The 19395-nt window shown below is 45.2% G+C and overlaps 1 protein-coding gene and 1 pseudogene across 5 annotated transcripts in view; one reads left to right on the top strand and one right to left on the bottom strand.

Annotated features, from left to right (window-relative positions):
- The first annotated feature begins 13747 nt into the window (after positions 1 to 13747).
- The window catches only part of MTFMT (mitochondrial methionyl-tRNA formyltransferase), a 28124-nt gene continuing 22476 nt past the window's right edge, over positions 13748 to 19395 (top strand). For 3 of the 5 annotated variants that reach the window (XR_012415069.1, XR_001492112.4, XM_005559806.4), the window contains exons 1-2: positions 13748 to 13973; positions 16331 to 16540. Coding sequence is in view for 1 of the 5 variants with exons in the window: in XM_005559806.4 (XP_005559863.4) it covers positions 13774 to 13973; positions 16331 to 16540 (410 nt within the window). In the remaining 4 variants the exon portion in view is untranslated. Of the gene's footprint in view, positions 14127 to 16330; positions 16541 to 19395 lie in introns of all 5 variants that reach the window. The other 2 variants (XM_073996048.1, XM_073996047.1) reach the window with 2 other exon arrangements.
- Positions 16696 to 17073, bottom strand: LOC102120638 (transmembrane protein 126A pseudogene; annotated as a pseudogene).

The raw sequence follows: 19395 nt of genomic DNA, 5'->3' as shown, positions 1-19395 counted from the left end.
TAGTGATGAGGGGGAAGTGGCATGGAATAAAGTCAGAGGATAGACAGGAGCGGATCGTGCAGGGCCTTGTAAAACAGGGTAAGGAGTTATATTTTACCCTAAAAGTGATGAGAAGCTGCTGGAGGTTTTAGGCAGGGAAGTGACGTGATCTAATTGATATTTGTCTAAGATCACTTGGCTCTCTGGGTGGAAAATGGATTGTAAGAGAGCAAGAGAGGAACAGGGAGACCATTGGGAGTCTGTTATATTCATCCAGGCAAAACATATTAGTAGTTTGGACCAGGCTGGTGGCAGTGGAGACGATGAGAAATGGTCAGATTCAGGGTACATTTTGGAGAGAAAGGTAGTTGATAGATTTCAAGAGAGAAACTCAACACGAACACTCTTAAACACAAAAGGAATTTATTGGCTCATAAACTAGGAAGGGCAGGGTGGAGCTGACCTGAGGCATATGGGAACCAGGGATTTGAAAATCCTTGATGTTTTGTTTCTGTGGCTCTTTCCCTGCTTTTCTCTGGGTGTCAGGCTCATCACCCCAGGCTGGCCACCTCCAGGAAGTTTGACCAGATGATAGGAAACCCAGGCTCATACTCTTACAGCTGCAGGGGAAGTAGTTACTCTTCTTAGCTCTTGTTTAAAAATTCCTGGGAAATGACTCTAATTGTCCAGGCTAAGTCATGTACCCATCTCTTGGATCAATTGTTATGGCTAAGGAGGGGAGTACGACAGATAGCCAACCCAGAGCTCATGCTTGTTGGGTAGCCAGGAGAGCCAGGAGAGACTGTTGGATAGCCAGTGTGAGCTGGACAGCCCACGCCATGTGGGTGCCTGAAGCAACCATTTGACCACAATCCCCCTTGTCTGCCTCGGAGGAGTATTGTGGTACTCTAATGGGATAGTGTCCCCTTAATAAGGAGCCTGCACAATCCCAGGTTCTCCACTCTTCTGCTTCTGTGCCTTTTCTCTCCCTCCTCTTACCCTAGCTCTTTCTACTATGGCCTATCCAATAACTTGTTCCATGGTTGCCATGTGCCAGGCATTATGCCAGTGATAAACAGTTGAAAGCATTGTCCCTGCCCTCATGGAGACTCCAGTCTAGCAGAACAGGGAGATGGGTGTTCCTCATGTCATCACAACCTTTGTGTGACAAGTGCCATGAAGGAAACGTACACATGGAGATGAGAGTACATCACCAAGCCCTCCTTTCCTCACAGCATCAATATCATTCCTGGCCAATAAATCCTACCTTGAAATCTCTCCTGACTTCTCTAGTCCCTTATCTCCCTGCCTAGAAGATGATAGACAGTCAGCAGTGGAGTGAAATGGAAAGGGCTTTTGGCTTTCCTCTGCTATTCTGGTATCTGCCACCTGCTGGCCCTTCGAGCCTCAGCTTAAATGTCATCTTCTTAGGGAGGCCTTCCATATCAGTTGAGAATTGTGTTTGGCTCTGGGAAACAAAGACCCAATGTCAGTGGTTTAAACCATGAGTTTATTTTCTCATAGAAGAATGTCAGAAGTAACCTGTTATTAATGTCAAAAGACCAAGGAAATCAGGGCTGAGGTTTCTAAGATTCCCTCATGGCCCCAAGATAGCTGATGCAGCTCCTGCCATTATATCCAAGTTCCAAGCAGAAAAAAAAGCAAAAGGGAAAAAGGACAAAAAGTGTGACCATGCTCCATAGTAATCAAATAACCTATCAGAGTAAACTCAGATAATACAGAGAACTAAGGTCAAGGGAATTATTCCCAGAAAACAGTAGCAAGGGCAGCCAGGTGGGCTAATCAGAGAACTTACTCTACTGCCAGGGTGGAGGTCTTCACAGGTCATGCCCAGCAGGATTTGATGGACCTGTGACTGCTGTGTGGACTGTAGCACAGCCTGCTAATTTCCCCTCAGATTACATTCTTCCCTTCTTTTAATAAGACAATCCTCTAAATTTTAAAGGCATATGGCCACCCAACTAGAAACTGCATTTCCCAGGCCGGGCGTGGTGGCTCATGCCTGTAATCCCAGCACTTTGGGAGGCCGAGGTGGGCGGATCATGAGGTCAGGAGTTCAAGACCAGCCTGGTGATACCCCATCTCTCCTAAAAATACAAATTAGCCAGGCATGGTGGTGTGCACCTCTAATCCCAGCTACTCAGGAGACTGAGGCAGGAGAATCGCTTGAACCTGGGAGGTGGAGGTTGCAGTGAGCTGAGATCATGCCATTGTACTCCAGCCTGGGCGACAGAGCAAGACTCCATCTTAAATAAATAAATAAATAAAAATCAATTAATTAAAAAATAAATAAAAAGAAAAAATAAATAAATAAATAAAAATTAATGAACCTACATTTCCCAGATTCCTTGCAGTCATAAGTGGTCCTTTGACTAAGTTTTGGCCGAAATAGAGCTGAGAAGTCATTGCAACTTCAGAATCACTTTTTTTTTTAATTTATATAAATTTTTTTTTTATTGGAGTATATATACAGGAAAGTACACAAATGTTAAGCTTAGTGAATTTACACTTGTGGACACAGTCATGCATGGGAACATATGCCATCCAGATCAACAAATAGAACAATTGCACCATTGCACACTGTACTCCAGCCTAAGCAACAGAGTAAGACCCTGTCTAAAAGAAAAAAAGAAAAAGAAATAGAACATTTCCAGATCTCAGAAGTCTTCTCTTGTCACTATCCCTTACAGAGGCAACCTGACTTTTAATACCATAGATTAATTTTGTCTGTTTTTATACTTTATATAAATGTAATTAATCAATATGCAATATTTTGTGTCAGCTTCTTTTGCTCAATATTATACTTGTGAGATTCATCCGTGTTGTGTATAGTTGTGGTTCCTTCATTCCTGTTGTAGTGTAGTATTCTATTGTGTGACTATGCTGCACTATTTCTACTTGTGGATCATATTTTTATGAGAAAATTCAACCCCTCCACTTCCTCCTTCCTCTTTCTGGAACATAGATATGATGGTGGAAAGGACATCTCAGGACAGGGGTTGTTAACCTATGGGCCAAATCTTTTTTTTTTTTTTTTTTTTGAGATAGAATCTCGCTCTGTCGCCAGGCTGGAGTGCAGTGGGGAGATCTTGGCTCACCGCAACCTCCACCTCCTAGGTTCAAGCAAGTCTTCTTCCTCAGCCTCCCAAGTGGTTGGGACTACAGGCACACACCACCATGCCCAGCTAATTTTTGTATTTTTAGTAGAGATGGGGTTTCACCATGTTGGCCAGAATGTTCTCGATCTCTTGACCTCGTGATCCGCCCACCTTGGCCTCCCAAAGTGCTGGAATTACAGGTGTGAGCCACCGCGCCTGGCCTATGGGCTAAATCTGACCTGCAGAATGGTTTTGTAAAATAAAAAATAAAAAATCTTACTGGGACACGCTATGCTCATTTGTTTACATATTGTCTAGCATTGCTTTGGCATTACATTAGCAGAACTGAGCAGTTGTGATGATTGGCCCACAAAACCTAAAATATTTGCCATTTGATCCTCATTTACCAAACAAAAAAAAATTTGCCGGCGGGGCACAGTGACTTACGCCTGTAATCCCAGCACTTTGGTAGGCCGAGGCAGGTAGATCATATTAGTTCAGGAGTTCAAGACCAGCCTGGGCAACATGGTAAAACTCTGTCTCTATTGAAAATACAAAATTAGCCAGGCTGTTGGTGCATGCCTGTAGTCCCAGCTACTCGGGAAGCTGAGGCAGGAGGATCACTTGAACCTGGTAGGTGGAGGTTGCAGTGAGTCAAGATCACACCACTGTACTCCAGCCTGGGCAATAGAATGAGACCCCTTCTCAAAAAAAAAAAAAAAAAGTTTACCAACCCAGACAGCAAGATAGAAGGAATCTGAGGCCGGGCGCGGTGGCTCAAGCCTGTAATTCCAGCACTTTGGGAGGCCGAGACGGGCAGATCACGAGGTCAGGAAATCGAGACCAGCCTGGCTAACACGGTGCCCGTCTCTCCTAAAAAATACAAAAACTAGCCAGGCGAGGTGGCGGGCGCCTGTAGTCCCAGCTACTCCGGAGGCTGAGGCAGGAGAATGACGTGAGCCCGGTAGGCGGAGCTTGCCATGAGCTGAGATCCGGCCACTGCACTCCAGCCTGGGCGACGGAGCGAGACTCCGTCTCAAAAAAAAAAAAAAAAAAGAAGGAATCTGAGCTCTTGAATGACCTCAGGTAGCTGAGCAACCTACCTGCCCTGGACCACCTATCCGCTTCTGAAAGTGTTATGTACGGGAAAAGTTTGGGGATCTCCCTGTTACAGAAATTTACCCTGTACTGTAACTAATACATACATTCTGCATGTTTAAAAACGGTTTATTGGATAACTAAATAACATGGCAGCAGAACTAACTTCTAGTCCTGTCCATCTTTGCTACTGACCAGCTGTGTGATCTTGAGCTAGTCACTGGGACCTCAAGTTTTTATCAAAAGGCATTAAGGTTCTACAAGGAGTGAAAAAGCAAAGGATTTTAGAAACTATTATCAGAAGGAGCCAATTGTGTAATGACAAAGTGCAGGCCCTTTAAACATGGGAGATTTCCACCTGGGGTCAACCGGTTGGTTTTTCTGCTAAATAAGGTAAAACACCAGTATGAAAGAGAACTTTTTCCCTAAATTGTGATGGATGCAAGAGGGTAGGGAATACCCGCTCAGCTGTCCAGAAACCTGACCCTCAGCTGGATTGCAGAGGACCCTTTAACCTCAGCTCAGGGTTAAGTTCCAGGAGGCAGAGTCTTGCCCTGACCTTCAGGGCCTAAGGCTAAGTATCTTCCTGAGTCTCAGCCTCCTGTCTCCCCATGCTGAAGATGTGACGACTGCTAGGCTGACAGCCAGCAAAGGTTTCAAAGTGGTGGAAACTGCTCTGCATTTCCAGGGCAGGCTGTTCTGCTCCTTGGGGTGGGCCATCTGTCATCAGCTGGCGCCAGGAGGGGTAGACAGGCCTTTGGCTAGCTGTTTGTTCTCACCCTCATTTTCAAAAGCATCATTTACATGTAGAAGCCAGTTTAACAATTCATTTTGAACAATAGTTCTTCCAAGTCCCCAACGGCAGCACGTTATCTTCTCAGTAAACTTCATGGAAAATAAAATGAAATCTGAAAGCGGTGATGTAAGGAAATGATGACACATGGCAGCAGAGATGTATGTTCAAGAATGTTCACTGCAACCTTGTTTAAAATAGCAGAAAGAAAAAAAAGGAGTGGGCATGGTGGCTTCTGCCTGTAATCCCAGCGCTTTGGGAGGCTGAGGCAGGAGGATCACTTGAGCCCAGAGTCCGAGACCAGCCTGGGCAACAAAGTGAGACCCAATCTCTAAAAAAATATTAACTAGGCATGGTGGCATACATCTGTGGTCCCAGCTATTTGGGAGGCTAAGGCAGGAGGATCACTTGAGCCCAGGAGGTTGAGGCTGCAGTGAGGCATGATCCACCACTGTACTCCAGCCTGGGCGACCGAGTGAGATGCCGTCTCAAAAAAAAAATTTTTGTTTTTGTTTTTGTTTTTGTTGTTGTTGTTGGCCGGGCGCGGAGGCTCACACCTGTAATCCCAGCACTTTGGGAAGCCAAGGCGGGCAGATCACCTGAGGTCAGGAGTTCAAGACCAGCCCGGCCAACATGGTGAAACCCCGTCTCTACAAAAATACAAAAGAAATTAGCTGGGCATGATGGTGGGTGCCTGTAATTCCAGCTACTTGGGAGGCTGAGGCGGGAGAATCACTTGAACCCGGGAGGTGGAGGTTGCAGTGAGCCGAGATCATACCACTGCACTCCAGCCTGGGTGACAGAGCAAGACTCTGTCTCAAAAACAAAAACAAAAAAAATATTTTTTTTGAAACAAAAATACAAATATTGAGGATCAGAGGAGTGGTTAAATGATGATACCAATGGAACCACATATTTCTTCTAGGGGCTAATTTTTATGTTAAACCCAGAAGAGGGAGAAAAAAAACAAATAGTGGAGTTAGTGAGGGACATTTTTGGAAAAGGTAAGGAAAGTAAGTCCAAAATTATTTCCAGTGAAGCACTGACTTGAGGCCTTCATCTGTAATAGGATGGTTGAGAGGAGTGACAGGTGTTCAAAGGGAAGTCATCTGTATACCGAAGTAAAAGGATCTCCATGATCAAAGTATTTTCTTCAGACACAAGTTTTGCTGGAAGCATTTCAAGAATATTTGCAAAGTATAGGAAGTTTGGCAAAACCTGGTGTGAAACAGTAAAACCAAGTACAATATGTACTTTCTCCAAGAAAAGACCTTCTGCAGCCACCACCCCAATCCCTTTCATCTTATCGATAGCATTTGAGACTATCTATGTTGTTGACCCTTATTCATAATCCTTTAATTATTTCTATGTCTTTGACCTCTTGTTCCTGGTTATAGTATAACCAAACATTTTCTTCAGTCCCCTACTAAACCAGAGTCCAAGAGTAGAATAAAATCAAAGTCTATCAGCCTTTCTTTTAGCTATAGGAGGTGCTTAAAATTTAATCATTCTCAGACACAGCACTGTGAATAGTTTCATTTTGCAGACATATTGTTCAATAATGTGTTTGAGGAATGTCAAACAACTTGGTAAGTAAGAATTGTGTGTTAATTTGTATCAGTTTTGTCCCTCCCATTCACAGGCAAGTAAGCACTCTTTGTTTTTTGTTTTTTGTTTTTTTTTTAAGACAGGTTCTGACTCTGTTGCCTAGGCTGGAGTGGCGTGAACATGGCTCACTGCAGCCTCAATCTCCTGGGCTCAAGTGATTCTCCCACCTCAGCCTCCTGAGTAGCTAGGACCACAGGTATGCACCACCACACTTGGCTAATTTTAAAAATTTTGTAGAGACAGGGTCTTGCCCACGCTGCTTTCAAACTCCTGGCCTCCAGTTATCTTCTGTCTTGGGCTCCCAAAGTGTTGGGATTATAGGTGTGAGCCACCATGCCTGGCTTGATTATTTGCAGGCATACTATAGTTAGAGAAAGAAAAAAAAAAATTTTTAAGGAAAATTTTGTTTTGCTAAGCGTAACCCATTTTACAACAAATTGCATTCTTTGGAGGCATCATCCTTAAATTTACCTGCATATTAATTTATCCATTTGGATTAAATTTTCCATTTAAGATTTTCTGGCCAGGCGCAGTGGCTCACGCCTGTAATCCCAGCACTTTGGGAGGCCAAGGTGGGTGGATCACCTGAGGTCAGGAGTTTGAGACCAGCCTGACCAACATTGAGAAACCCCGTCTCTACTAAAAATACAAAAATTAGCCGGGCGTGGTAGCAGGTGCCTGTAATTCCAGTTACCCGGGAGGCTGAAGTAGGAGAATCGCTTGCTTGAACCCAGGAGGCGGAAGTTGCAGTGAGATAAGATTGTGCCACTGCACTCCAGCCTGGATGACAGAGTTGAAACTCCGTCTCAAAAAAAAAAAAAAAAAAAAAAAAAAAAAGATTTTCTACAGTCTTGACCGCCTAGACAGAATATTTAATACATCCTGGATTCTAAGGGGGTTTGGCAAGGTGGGTAGGTATTCTGAGGCATTTGGTCCCTCATTTCTGAAAACTAGATGATCTAAAGTATACAATATTATTCATTTCATTAATTTTGAGGGTCCTCTCAAATAATATAGCAACCAAGGGTAGGACTCGCAAAGCTAATAGTCAGGGAGATTTAGGGTAATTCCTTTATGTGTGTTGAGAGTTCCTTTCAGTTTGAACATTTAAAGCCTGTTACATTGAGGGTTAGAGATGGAACACAAAGGACTAAAGAGATGTTTTTCATATGCCTAGCAGAATATAGAACATAAAAAAAAATACTGACAACATTTCAAAACGCAATCTGAGTTTCATCATTAGTTTCATTCAGTCCTATATAATGAATTCTCCATAGGTGGGTCTTGGGTCAGCAGTCCACATTTGCACAATTACCTGCTTCTAGACAAAGGCATCCTGGAAATCCTGAGATGTAAGTGCTCTGGTACAATGTGCCAGGCATCCATGTGCAACAGCAAAGTCAGTTTACACAAAGAGGCCTGAACTCCTGAGTTTACTCCCTGCAGTATTGGTAGTTATATGATGATACACTGTCACTCACTGCTGGTGGGAATGTAAAATGGTGTGGCCACTTTGGAAAACAGCTTGTCACTTCTAAGAATTAAAACATAGAGTGGGGCTCAGCAATTCCACTTTTAGGTATATACCCAAGAGAATTGGAAACATATTTCTTTTTTTTTTCCTTTTTCTTTTTTTTTTTTTGAGACAGAGTCTCACTTGGTTGCCCAGGCTGGAGTGCATGGCTTGATCTTGGCTTCCTGCAACCTCTGCCTCCCGGGTTCAAGCCATTTTCCTGCCTCAGCCTCCCGAGTAGCTGGGACCACAGTTATGCACCACCACTCCCAATTAATTTTTGTGTTTTAGTAGAGATGGGGTTTCACCATGTAGGCCAGGCTGGTCTTGAACTCCTGACCTCAAGTGATCCACCTGCCTTGGCCTCCCAAAGTTCTGGGATTACAGGTATGAGCCACCATGCCCAGCCTGGAAACATATTTCCACACAAAAGCTTGCACATGAATGTTCACAGTAGCATTATTCATAATAGCCAACAAGGAGGAACAATTCAAATGTTCAACTTGAGGCAAGATAGGTAGTCAAGGAAGTGACCATGTCCTTGGGATGCGGCAACCGTGGTGACCATACAGTCAACACAAGAAGCCCCAGCATTCACATTGTAGTTCAAGCAAAGCTATCTGCAGTAGGGAATTTCCGCTGTAAAGAGGATGTGCATTTTGGCCAGGCGCTGTGGTGCAGCCTGTAATCCCAGCATTTTGGGAGGCCAAAGCAGGAGGATTGCTTGAGCCCAGGAGCTCGAGACCAGCCTGGGCAACATGGCAAAACCCTGTCTCTACAAAAAAAAATTAGCTGGGCATGGTGGCGCGTGCCTGTAGTTGGAAGGCTGGGGCTGGGGGATCACCTGAGCCTGGGAGGTCGAAGCTGCAGTGAACCGAAATCATGTCCTGGCACTTTACCCTGGGTGACAGAGCAAGACTCTCTCAAAGAAAAAAAAAAAAAAGAGTGCCTGGTACAGCCCCTTCAGCCCCTACCCCTGAGGCTATAAAGTTTTATTTTGATATTTTTTCCAGAAGCCAAGATCTCTGACTTATTATATACAGGGGTCTTTAGGCCAACTGTGAGGAGAGAGCAGAAACCACCTGTTAATGATAAGACTGGGTAGCTCTGGTTTAATTTATTACAGAGTCAGCTAAATCGGATTGGAGGCAAGTAGGATTCCCACACAAAAGCAGGATATAAGCAAATGAGCCTTTCTATAACTCTTACATAAAGACTGAGATGATCATTATCTCCAACAGAGGGATGTATTATAGACCAGAAGGTTTTGGCAGATCTCCAGGGAATGATAATCTTTATTGTAAAATGTAAAGAGGATACCACAGGCACCTCCAACCAACCAAATTATTACACTTCTAGGAAAAATTTTCTTAGAAGTGTATTTATTGATAGCCCTTACATATGAACAGAAATATGCTACTATCCCACACAGGATACATGATATATATTCATAATAACAATCTATACAAAACTTCCTTGGGGTAGCTTCATCCTCTCTTTCTCATATTCTGAAGTTGGTAGATAAAGGAAGCTTGCTAGTGAGCAGCTGATTAGAAACTATGAAACTCATCAATTGCATGCAATCGCCCTTCTTTGAGTCCCACCTTGAGGGTAAAGGGTGAGGAAGCAAGGCTATAGCGCTATCTAGTGGCTGTCTAGGAAGTAGCAAAGGTGATTTTGTTTAAAAAAGGACTTCTGGGCCGGGCGTGGTGGCTCAAGCCTGTAATCCCAGCACTTTGGGAGGCCGAGGCGGGCGGATCACAAGGTCAGGAGATCGAGACCACAGTGAAACCCCGTCTCTACTAAAAATACAAAAAATTAGCCGGGCGCGGTGGCGGGCGCCTGTAGTCCCAGCTACTCAGGAGGCTGAGGCAGGAGAATGTGCGGGAACCCGGGAGGCGGAGCTTGCAGTGAGCCGAGATCGCGCCACTGCACTCCAGCCTGGGCAACAGCGTGAGACTCCGTCTCAAAAAAAAAAAAAAAAAAAAAAAAAAAGGACTTCTGTTTTATCGCTGCATATGTGGAACCTGATTTCAGAGAACAGCATCAAAAAGTGTTTTTGGATAAAAACACAGGTGTCCAAGAACAAGAACTGGCCACAGCTGTAGCTATTTTACTAACTAGTCTTTCCTCCTGTTAACAACATACAGCTTTGTTAACACCGTCTAGCATTTTTGCTGGGGGTAAGGGGTTAGGACTAAAGTTTTTAAGATTTGGTCTCTTTAAGTGTACTTTGAAATATTATTTTGGTTTTCTAGGACGCCCCTCAGCAGCAACGAGGAAATGTCCATATTGTTAGGCTACTTCTCCTACCTGTGCTATATCTGGCTTCTCTTCCTGGGGTTCCCGACACCCCTTAGATGTCCCTTAACCTCTCCAGTCTCTCTCCTCAAGGAGAGAGTCCTGTGGACCCATGCTGCTGCGTGTGGCCTTTCATCCCCAGCCCTGATTTACAGAGAGACTGGACAGGTTAGGGAGTGACATCTACTGGACCACACAGGGCAGTAACAACACAGAGGGCAGATTCCGTCAGAGGCACTGGAGCAAATGAACTATCCGCTACGCTCTGTGACGGGACAGACTGGTGGGCAGCACCTCCTTGCCGGCATCTGGCATCTGATGCAACCACAGGCAGGTGATGGCTGTACCTGGAGTGGCTCGTTAGGAACTGCATCTCAAAAGGCTTCACTGGGCTGTGCCCAGAGGTCAGTTCCTGCCTCTGGCACTGGCTGACACCTATGTGTAGCAGTCCTTCCCCTGGTCAAATGTGGCATTGCCTCCTAGGCCACAAGCAGGGGTTCTTGTGGACTTAGGCGTTGGACACCTTACCAACCGGAGTTCTGTTCTGTGGTAGTTATCCTCGCCCTGCAGATATAATACCCATATAGTCATGGGGTGGGGTGAGATGATGGGAACAGGAAGTGGAAATGCTTGTTGCCTCCTCCTCCTAAAGTGTACCAAGGTTTACACTTTAGGCAGCATCCAAATTCTCTCTTTTTTTTTTAGATAGAGTCTTGCTCTGTTGCCCAGGTTGGAGTGCAGTAGCATGATCTCGGCTCACTGCAAGCTCCACCTCCTGGGTTCACGCCAGTCTCCTGCCTCAGTCTCCTGAGTAGCTGAGACTACAGGCACCCGCCACCACACCTGGCAAATTTTTTGTACTTTTAGTAGAGATGATGTTTCACTGCGTTAGCCAGGATGGCCTCAATCTCCTGATCTCATGATCTGCCCACCTCAGCCTCCCAAAGTGCTGGGATTACAGGCGTGAGCCACCGCGCCCGGCCTGCAGCAGCCAAATTCTAAGGTGAAAACCAGATGACTATTTGCATTGTATTTCTAGGTCATGCTGTATGGGAAAAGACCAGTCTTTGAATATTAGAATCACATTCTGCTTACCTAAGAGAGGATACTGGAACAGAACTTGATCAAGGGAATAGAGGTTTGGGGTTCCATCTCACTCTCCTTCTCATATGTGATCAGATAAGCAAAATTACTGGAATATCTTCCTCTTTGCTTCTCTTTTCTATTCAAAACACATGTGAATTTCTCAATGTCTATGCATACATTAGAAAATCTTCCTCAATAATACCAAACTATGTGAGAAATGGGGGTCCCTACAGAGTATTAAGGGGATACATGGGCTGAGTGTGGTGGCTCATGCCTGTAATCCCAGCACTTTGGGAGGCCGAGGCAGGCGGATCACCCGAGGTCAGGAGTTCGAGACAGCCTGCCCAACATGGCAAAACCCTGTCTCTACTAAAAATACAAAAAATTAGCCAGACGTGGTGGCAGGTGCCTGTAATCACAGCTACTCAGGAGGCTGAGGCAGGAGAATCACTTGAACCCAGGAGGTAGAGGTTGCAGTGAGCCGAGATCACACCACTGCACTCCAGCCTGGGCGACAGAGCAAGACTCTGTCTCAAAAACAAAAACAAAGACAAGAACAACAACAACAACAACAACAACAAAAAACAGGGCACATGGAGAAAGAATAAATCTAAAGAGGCAAGAGCTCAAAGCTTCAGGATGAATGTCTGAACTTGGCATTGAAGAATGCATACAATTTAGAGAGGAATGATGTGGGAGGGCAGTCTAGGAAGGAGAGCGTGAGCAAAGGCGCAGGAGCAGGGATGTGCAGAGCTCATAAATTAGGAAAAAGGACTGGTCCAGGGTCACTGGGTTTAAGACTGTGTGATGGGAAAAGGTGGTGAGATGGCCAGGCGCAGTGGCTCATGCCTGTAATCCCAGCACTTTGCGAGGCCAAGGCGGGCAGATCACCTGAGGTCAGGAGTTCAAGACCAGCCTGGTCAACATAGTGAATCCCATATCTACTAAAAATACAAAAATTAGCTAGGCATAGTGGCGCATGTCCCAGCTACTTGGGAAACTGAGGTGGGACAATCACTTGAACCTGGGAAGCGGAGGTTGCAGTGAGCCAAGATCACGTGCTACTGCACTCCAGCCTGGACAACAGAGTGAGACTCCGTCTCAAAAAAAAAAAAAAAAAGGGGGGGGGAGAATTAGATTAGAACAAAATTCGGTTGAGGTCTGTGCTCAGATGCTGTTTCATGGATGTCTGATTCTACTCAAGGACGCTTTGGGGATACAGAATCTAAGCACTAACGGTCCTCAGAGGTCTTCAGGGGATAAGGTTCCCTGTCCATTTTCCCTAGGAATCACCTCTATGGTATCCTTCTGTGTGCAAAGGAACCCACAGGGGAGGAGTAAAGATGGAACCTTCGATTCAGGAAGGTAATTGCAGGCAAGTAACTAAGCCTCAATTTCCTCAGGTGCAAAATGTGGGTAATTGACTTGCTTAATACATAGGATCGCTGTGAAGGCCAAACGGCTAGGATCACAAGCCTTGGAATTACAAGAGTCCCACCTCTGCTCTGTCATTTACTAGCTGTGTGAACCTCATACACTGATAAGTCCTTACTTTCACAGAGCCTCAGATTCTGTTCAGTAACGTGGTTGTAATAGTATTTACCTCCTAAGGTTGACCTGATGATTAACCAGAATAATGAATATAAAATGCTTAGCAAAAACGTACTCAGCAAATATTGGTTATAATGGTTGAGAAAATGACATGCACTACATACATGAGGTTTCATTGTCTGAAACACGTACGATTTGTTACCAAAAGACTTATCCTGGGCCGGCTCAGTGGCTTACGCCTGTGATCTCAGCACTTGGGGAGGCCGAGGCAGGAGGATTGCTTGAGACCTGTGCAACATGGTGAGATACTGTCTCTACAAAAAATCAGCTGACCATGGTGATGTGTGCCTGTACCTCAGCTACTCCGGAAGGTGAGGTGGGAGGATCCCTTGAGCCCAGGAGCAGTGAGGTTGCCGTGAGCCGTGATCGCGCCACAGCACTCCATCCTGGGCGACAGAGCAAGACCCTTTCTGAAAGAAAAAAATTTTTTTAAATAAATAAATAAATAAATGATTTTAAAAAAGAAAAGAAAGACTTAATCGGGAGGATTGGCTACATAGTGCAAATAAACAGAACAAAAATCTAGGGCCGCTGTAGCGGGCAAATTCGTTCACCAATTCCAACCAGACCCCGCCTCCAAGCAGGCAAGCCCCGCCTGCCCCAGGCCGCACCCTTGTCCCCGCCCCGACGCGCCTGCGCAGAGCGGGCCGCCGGCAGCCTAGGCGATGAGGGTGTTGGTGCGGCGCTGTTGGGGTCCTCCGCTGGCTCATGGCGCTGGGCGTGGGAGGCCGAGTCCCCAGTGGCGAGCGCTGGCCCGGCTCGGCTGGGAGGACTCCAGAGTCCGCGAGAAGCCTCCCTGGCGGGTGCTCTTCTTCGGCACGGACCAGTTCGCCCGCGAGGCGCTGCGGGCGCTGCACGCCGCCAGGTACCCGGGCCAGGGATCCGGGAACCCGGCCGCTGAAGGCCCCCAGGCCGCGCCCGGGCGGCCGGCCCCGAGGGTTTTGGACTTCTGGTCGCGGAAAGCAGGGGCGCCATAGCGGTGTGGGCCCAGATCTTGGCGTCTCCCGGCGCCCGGAAGGTGCGCCATTCCCGCCGGTCAGCCTTTGGGCGCCCAGTCCTTGCGGTCTGCGACCCCCACTCCCCGCCGCTTCTGTGGGTTCTCCAGACGCCCCGCCACCCACGCTGTGCCTAGCCGGGGCTGGGCGCTCTGCCTGCATCTCCCGGGCCAGTCCCACGGCCTCCCTGCCTGTTTTGCGTGTGGGGAATCCGTGGCTCAGAGAGGTGATGCGATTGCCGAAGGTCATCAGCCGAGGTGGTTCGGACTAAAACCCGGTCCCACTTCAAAGTTCTCCCTGCTTTGCATTTCCTCCTCCTGCCACCTTCCTTAGGCACACCCATGTCTTGCTCTTTTGCTCCCCCTGTGCTCCTTGTATACAAGGACATAGTCCACAAGCTTCCTGTTTTCAAAAGGATAAATTTATAAATCAGAACTGTTAGGTATACATTTAGTATTCATAATATTTAACAAGTCTTGTTTACTGGGAAAGAAAATTATTTGAAATCCAACCAGTCCTGAGAGTCCATGGTATGTGGTGGCAAGACCATATTTACTTCTCTCTTTTTCCCAATTAATGTTTTTTATTTCCCCATTCTGTTTTTTCCTGACGCAGTCCCCCTTCCACTTTTTTTGTCATCCCTATCTCCTCTTCCCTAGAAATACGTCACGGCAGCCCCTCATGTATTGAATCCTTCGTCAATCCCCTGTGTGGTTTTCCTCCCTCTACACACCCCACTGTGCACACACCCGGCAGGAAACCCTGTGTTCCCTTTGCACATCCTCCATGTGCTGTTGTCACATGCGTCTCTCACTGCATTTATACATTTATACCAACACTTTTGTTTTTGTTTGTTTTTGGGGCGGGGTCTTGCGCTGTCGCCCAGGCTGGAGTGCAGTGGCCAGCTCATAGCCCACTGCAGCGTCGACCTCAAGGATCAAGCAGTCCTCCCACCTCAGCTTCCAGAGTAGCTAGGACTACGGGCGCGCACCACCATGCCTGATGTTTAAATTTTTTGTAGAGGCGGGTTTTCACCATGTTGTCCAGGCTTATCTCAAACTCCTGGGATAGAGCGATCCTCCCACCTTGGCTTCCCGAAGTGCTGAGATTACAGGCATGAGCCATCATTCCTGGCCTATCCTCATACTTCTGATGATGCTTCACTTGGCAGCTGCATTATTCCTGTGCTTGCTTTATAGTGCCCCAGGACATACTCCTCATAACTCCTGAACATGTGCATACAATACCTGTTTAATAAATATACCCCCCTGGGTACTAGAATACTATGCAGTAGGTAAAAAGTATGAGGTAGTGCTACATGTACTGCCGTGGAATGATGCCCATGTTATGTATTTTTGTTTTTTAAAAAGTAGTGTGATGATATCATGGTTATGGTAAAAAAAAAAAAAAAAAAAAGTTCCATGGATTCAAAGGATATACAGTGAAAAGTTACTTCCTTCCGCCTCTCTTTAGTAGTTCCCAGTTCCTTTATCCAGAGACAGCCACTGTTTTCAGTTCCTTCTAGAAATGTTCAGTGCAAATACAAGTATATGTATATGTAACCCATTTTTCAAGAAGACTCACATCATGGCATAAATAGCATTGTTAAGAGGAAAAAAATGCAAAGCAGTATGTAACATCCCAATTGTGTAAAGTGTCCATACTATATATGTTTCTGTATGCACAGGAAATCCCTAGAATGATACTGTTCAAACAGTAGCCACTAGCCATGTGTCGCTCTTTACATTTTAAGTAATGAAAATTAAATAAAAAATGAAAACTGAGGCCGGGCATGGTGGTTCACGCGTATAATCCCAGCACTTTGGGAGGTGGAGGCAGACGGATGACTTGAGGTCAGGAGTTTGAGACCAGCCTGGCCAACCTGGGGAAACCCCACCTCCGCTAAAAAACACAAAAATTAGCTGGGTGTGGTGGTGCATGCCTGTAATCCCAGCTACTTGGGAGACTGAATCAGGAGAATCACTTGAACCACGGGGGCAGAGGTTACAGTGAGCTGAGATCACTCCACTGCACTGCAGCCTGGGTGAGAGAGTGAGACTCCATCTCAAAAAAGAAAAAATGAAAACTCAGTCTCTCACATTAGTTTTAATCATTTAGCCCTAAATGCTTCATGAGTTTAATCATACACATTCTTAGCGATATGTGAAGTCGTTTTAGCTTTGAGTCATTGCCTTAACACTCATACTTTTCTTCCAATCTAACTTAGGGAAAACCAAGAGGAAGAGTTAATCGACAAACTGGAGGTGGTCACAATACCTTCCCTATCACCAAGAGGACTGCCAGTGAAGCAATATGCTGTGCAGTCTCAGCTTCCAATATACGAGTGGCCGGACGTGGGATCTGGAGAATATGATGTTGGAGTAGTGGCTTCGTTTGGCCGACTTTTGAGTGAGGCTCTTATTCTTAAATTTCCCTAGTAAGTTTTATTTGTAAGGAAATACAGTATAGAAACCTTGGTCTTTATAAATGGGCCTTGTATCTAAAATGTGATAATTTGAACTCCAGTTATGCTTTCTGTAATTTTTTTTTTAATTTTTACCATTTTATTTTTGTGTACATGTTTGCTTAAAGTCAATGAATTTCTCTGCCAGGTTCAGGTAACTGAAGGGCCTTTATAAGTAGTTTATATTGTTTAAACCCAAGGTATGCTGCAAACACAGTCTGGAACACAATAAGAAATAACATCTTTCTAAAGACAGGCTTAGACACTTGAATCCAGTAACTTAAGATGTTTCCTTTCTCTGGTAACAGAGTTGATTCATACCAGGCTGCTAGGCCTCCAGTCACAGGTATAGACAAGAAAACAGGGTATAGACCACCAAAAGCAAGACCAACCAATCCATTCTCTGTTATGGTACAGGTTTCACAATTCAAATCACCTGTATTCGAAGGAAAATTTACAAAACTTTTGTAAGCTGTGTTTGTTGTAAGAAAAGGGATCACTGCCATTGGTAAGTCAGCAGCTGTAAGAGCCTGTGCCATGTTCAAGACGCATTGAAAAAGACTATTTGCTATGAGGCCACAGAGGGCAGCATTAAATCCAACATATGCTGATCCCTGTTCAGGTAGATTCCGTTCTGCTTGTGGAAGCTGGTTAATTTTTCTGGTTATGACATCAAAAATTGTTAAGTTTTCCTTGATAGTATTGGATTTATGATTTTCCGTCTTGAGCCTTATGCTCTTCTCCCAGCAGCTGGTGTGCCTCCCCAGGTCATCTTCAGCCATGCGGGGGCTCACTGAAGCCTTTGCTCAACTTGCCTGGGTACAGCTGCATTTGGCTGACACATGACTCGGCCTGATATTTTCTTTTCAAGTACTAAAGAACATTTTATTTGTGACATGAGTTGTCAAAATGTATTTAATTCCTTATCACCCTCTGTAAGCTTTCATCCACCTTCGTTTAAATTCCATATATATGCTGAAAACACCCAAATTGGTCCCTCTAGCTCAGCTCTGTCCCCAAACTCTAGTCCTCTAATACCTACTGCCTCCACAGCTCTGCTTGGATGTCTGATAGCCGCTTTACATTCAAGATACCCAAAGCATCTCCTAAAATCTTTATCTCAGTAAATGGCTACTCCATCCTTCTAGCTGCTTGCACCAAAATCCTGGAGTCACGCTTGATTTGTTACACCCCCATATCCAATCCATCAGTAAATCCTATTGGCTCTGCCTTCAAAATCTGTGTAGAATCTATCTGTATCTCACTTCCACTGCTGCCACTCTCGCCTACATTACTACAGAAGCCTCCTAACTGGGCCCTTCTTCTGTCCTTGGCCCTCTCAGTCTTTTACCAGTCCAGCAGCCAAAATGATCCTGTATTTGTTTATTTATTTCTTTCTATTTTATTGTTTTTAGAGACAGAGTCTTGCTGTCACCCAGGCTGGAGTACGGTGTTGCTGTCATAGCTCACTGCAGCCCCAGACTCAAGGGATCTTCCTGCCTCAGCCTTCTGAGTAGCTAGGACTATAGGAATGTGCCACCACACCCAGCTCTTTTTTTTTTTTTTTTTTTTTTAGAGACAGGGGTCTCGCTACGTGGCCCAAGCTGGTCTCAAACTCCTGGCTGCATGTAATTTTCCTGCCTTGGCCTACCAAAGTTTTGGGATTATAGGCATGAGCCACTGTACCCTGCCTCAAAGTGATCCTTTTAAAGCATAAGTCAGATCATGTCACTCTGCTCAAAATCCTCTGGTAGTTTTCTGTCTTACTCCGAATAAAAGTTAGGCCAGGCCTAACTGGCCTCCCAGCTGTGCCTTGAACTTGCCGAGCATTTACCTTCTTAGACATCTTTGTACTTAGTGTCCCCTCTGCCTGGAATGCTTTTCTCCCATATATATGCATAGTTATTTCCTTCTTCATGTTCTTGTTCAAGTGAAAGCTTTCTCTGACCACTACTAAAATTGTAATCTGTCCCCCTCATATTCCTCTTTGCTTTATTTTCTCCGTAGCCCTCAGCATCATCTGGCAAAACCTTTTACATAATTTGTTTTTTCTTGCTTATCTCCCACTCTTTGTACATAAACTCCCTGAGGGCAGGCTTTTTTTTTTCTATCTGGTTCACTGCTGCTTATATGCCTAACACTTAGAACAGTGCCCACACATAAGTGTGCTCAGTGAATGTTTGTTGGACTGGGCTGAACAGTGAGACTTAGAATATAAGACTTTCTCATATGTACATGCTCCCAAGTGCACAGAATCATGCTGATGGAGGCATCATTAAACTAATGACAGATTAATAAAGTATTTAAATTGCACATGAGTGGATGATAGGTATATTGGGATAAACAGCAAAGGTGAATGGATCATTTGGTGGGAAGCTTATTTTAGGCTGGGCGTGGTGACTCACGCCTGTGATCCCAGCACTTTGGAAGGCCGAGGCAGGTCACTGGAAGCTAGGAGTTGGAGATCACCCTGGGCAACATCCTAAGACCCTATCTCTACAAAAAATAAAAAAGTATCTGGATATGGTGGATGCACTTGTAGTCTCAGCAACTTAGGAGGTTGAGGTGGGAGGATCTCTTGAGCTTGGGAGGTTGAGGCTGCAGTGAGCCATCCAGCCTGGGCAACAGAGTGAGACCCTGTCTCAAAAAAAAATTTTAAATAAAGAAAGAAAAAAAAGAAAAAGCTTATTTTAGGCAGTCTGTATGTAAACCAAGCGAAGTGAGGATAGTTATGTGACTAAACTATAAAATTAGAATTGTTCGTGAGATGCATAATTGGGTTTGAGTGGTTCTCTTGTAGTCATAAATGCATTTTAAAATTTTATTTA

This window comes from Macaca fascicularis, chromosome 7, assembly GCF_037993035.2.
Source record: "Macaca fascicularis isolate 582-1 chromosome 7, T2T-MFA8v1.1".
NCBI classification, from domain to species: Eukaryota; Metazoa; Chordata; class Mammalia; order Primates; family Cercopithecidae; genus Macaca; species Macaca fascicularis.
Note: the sequence above shows the minus strand (reverse complement) of the source record. Positions and strands in the feature narration are given on the sequence as shown.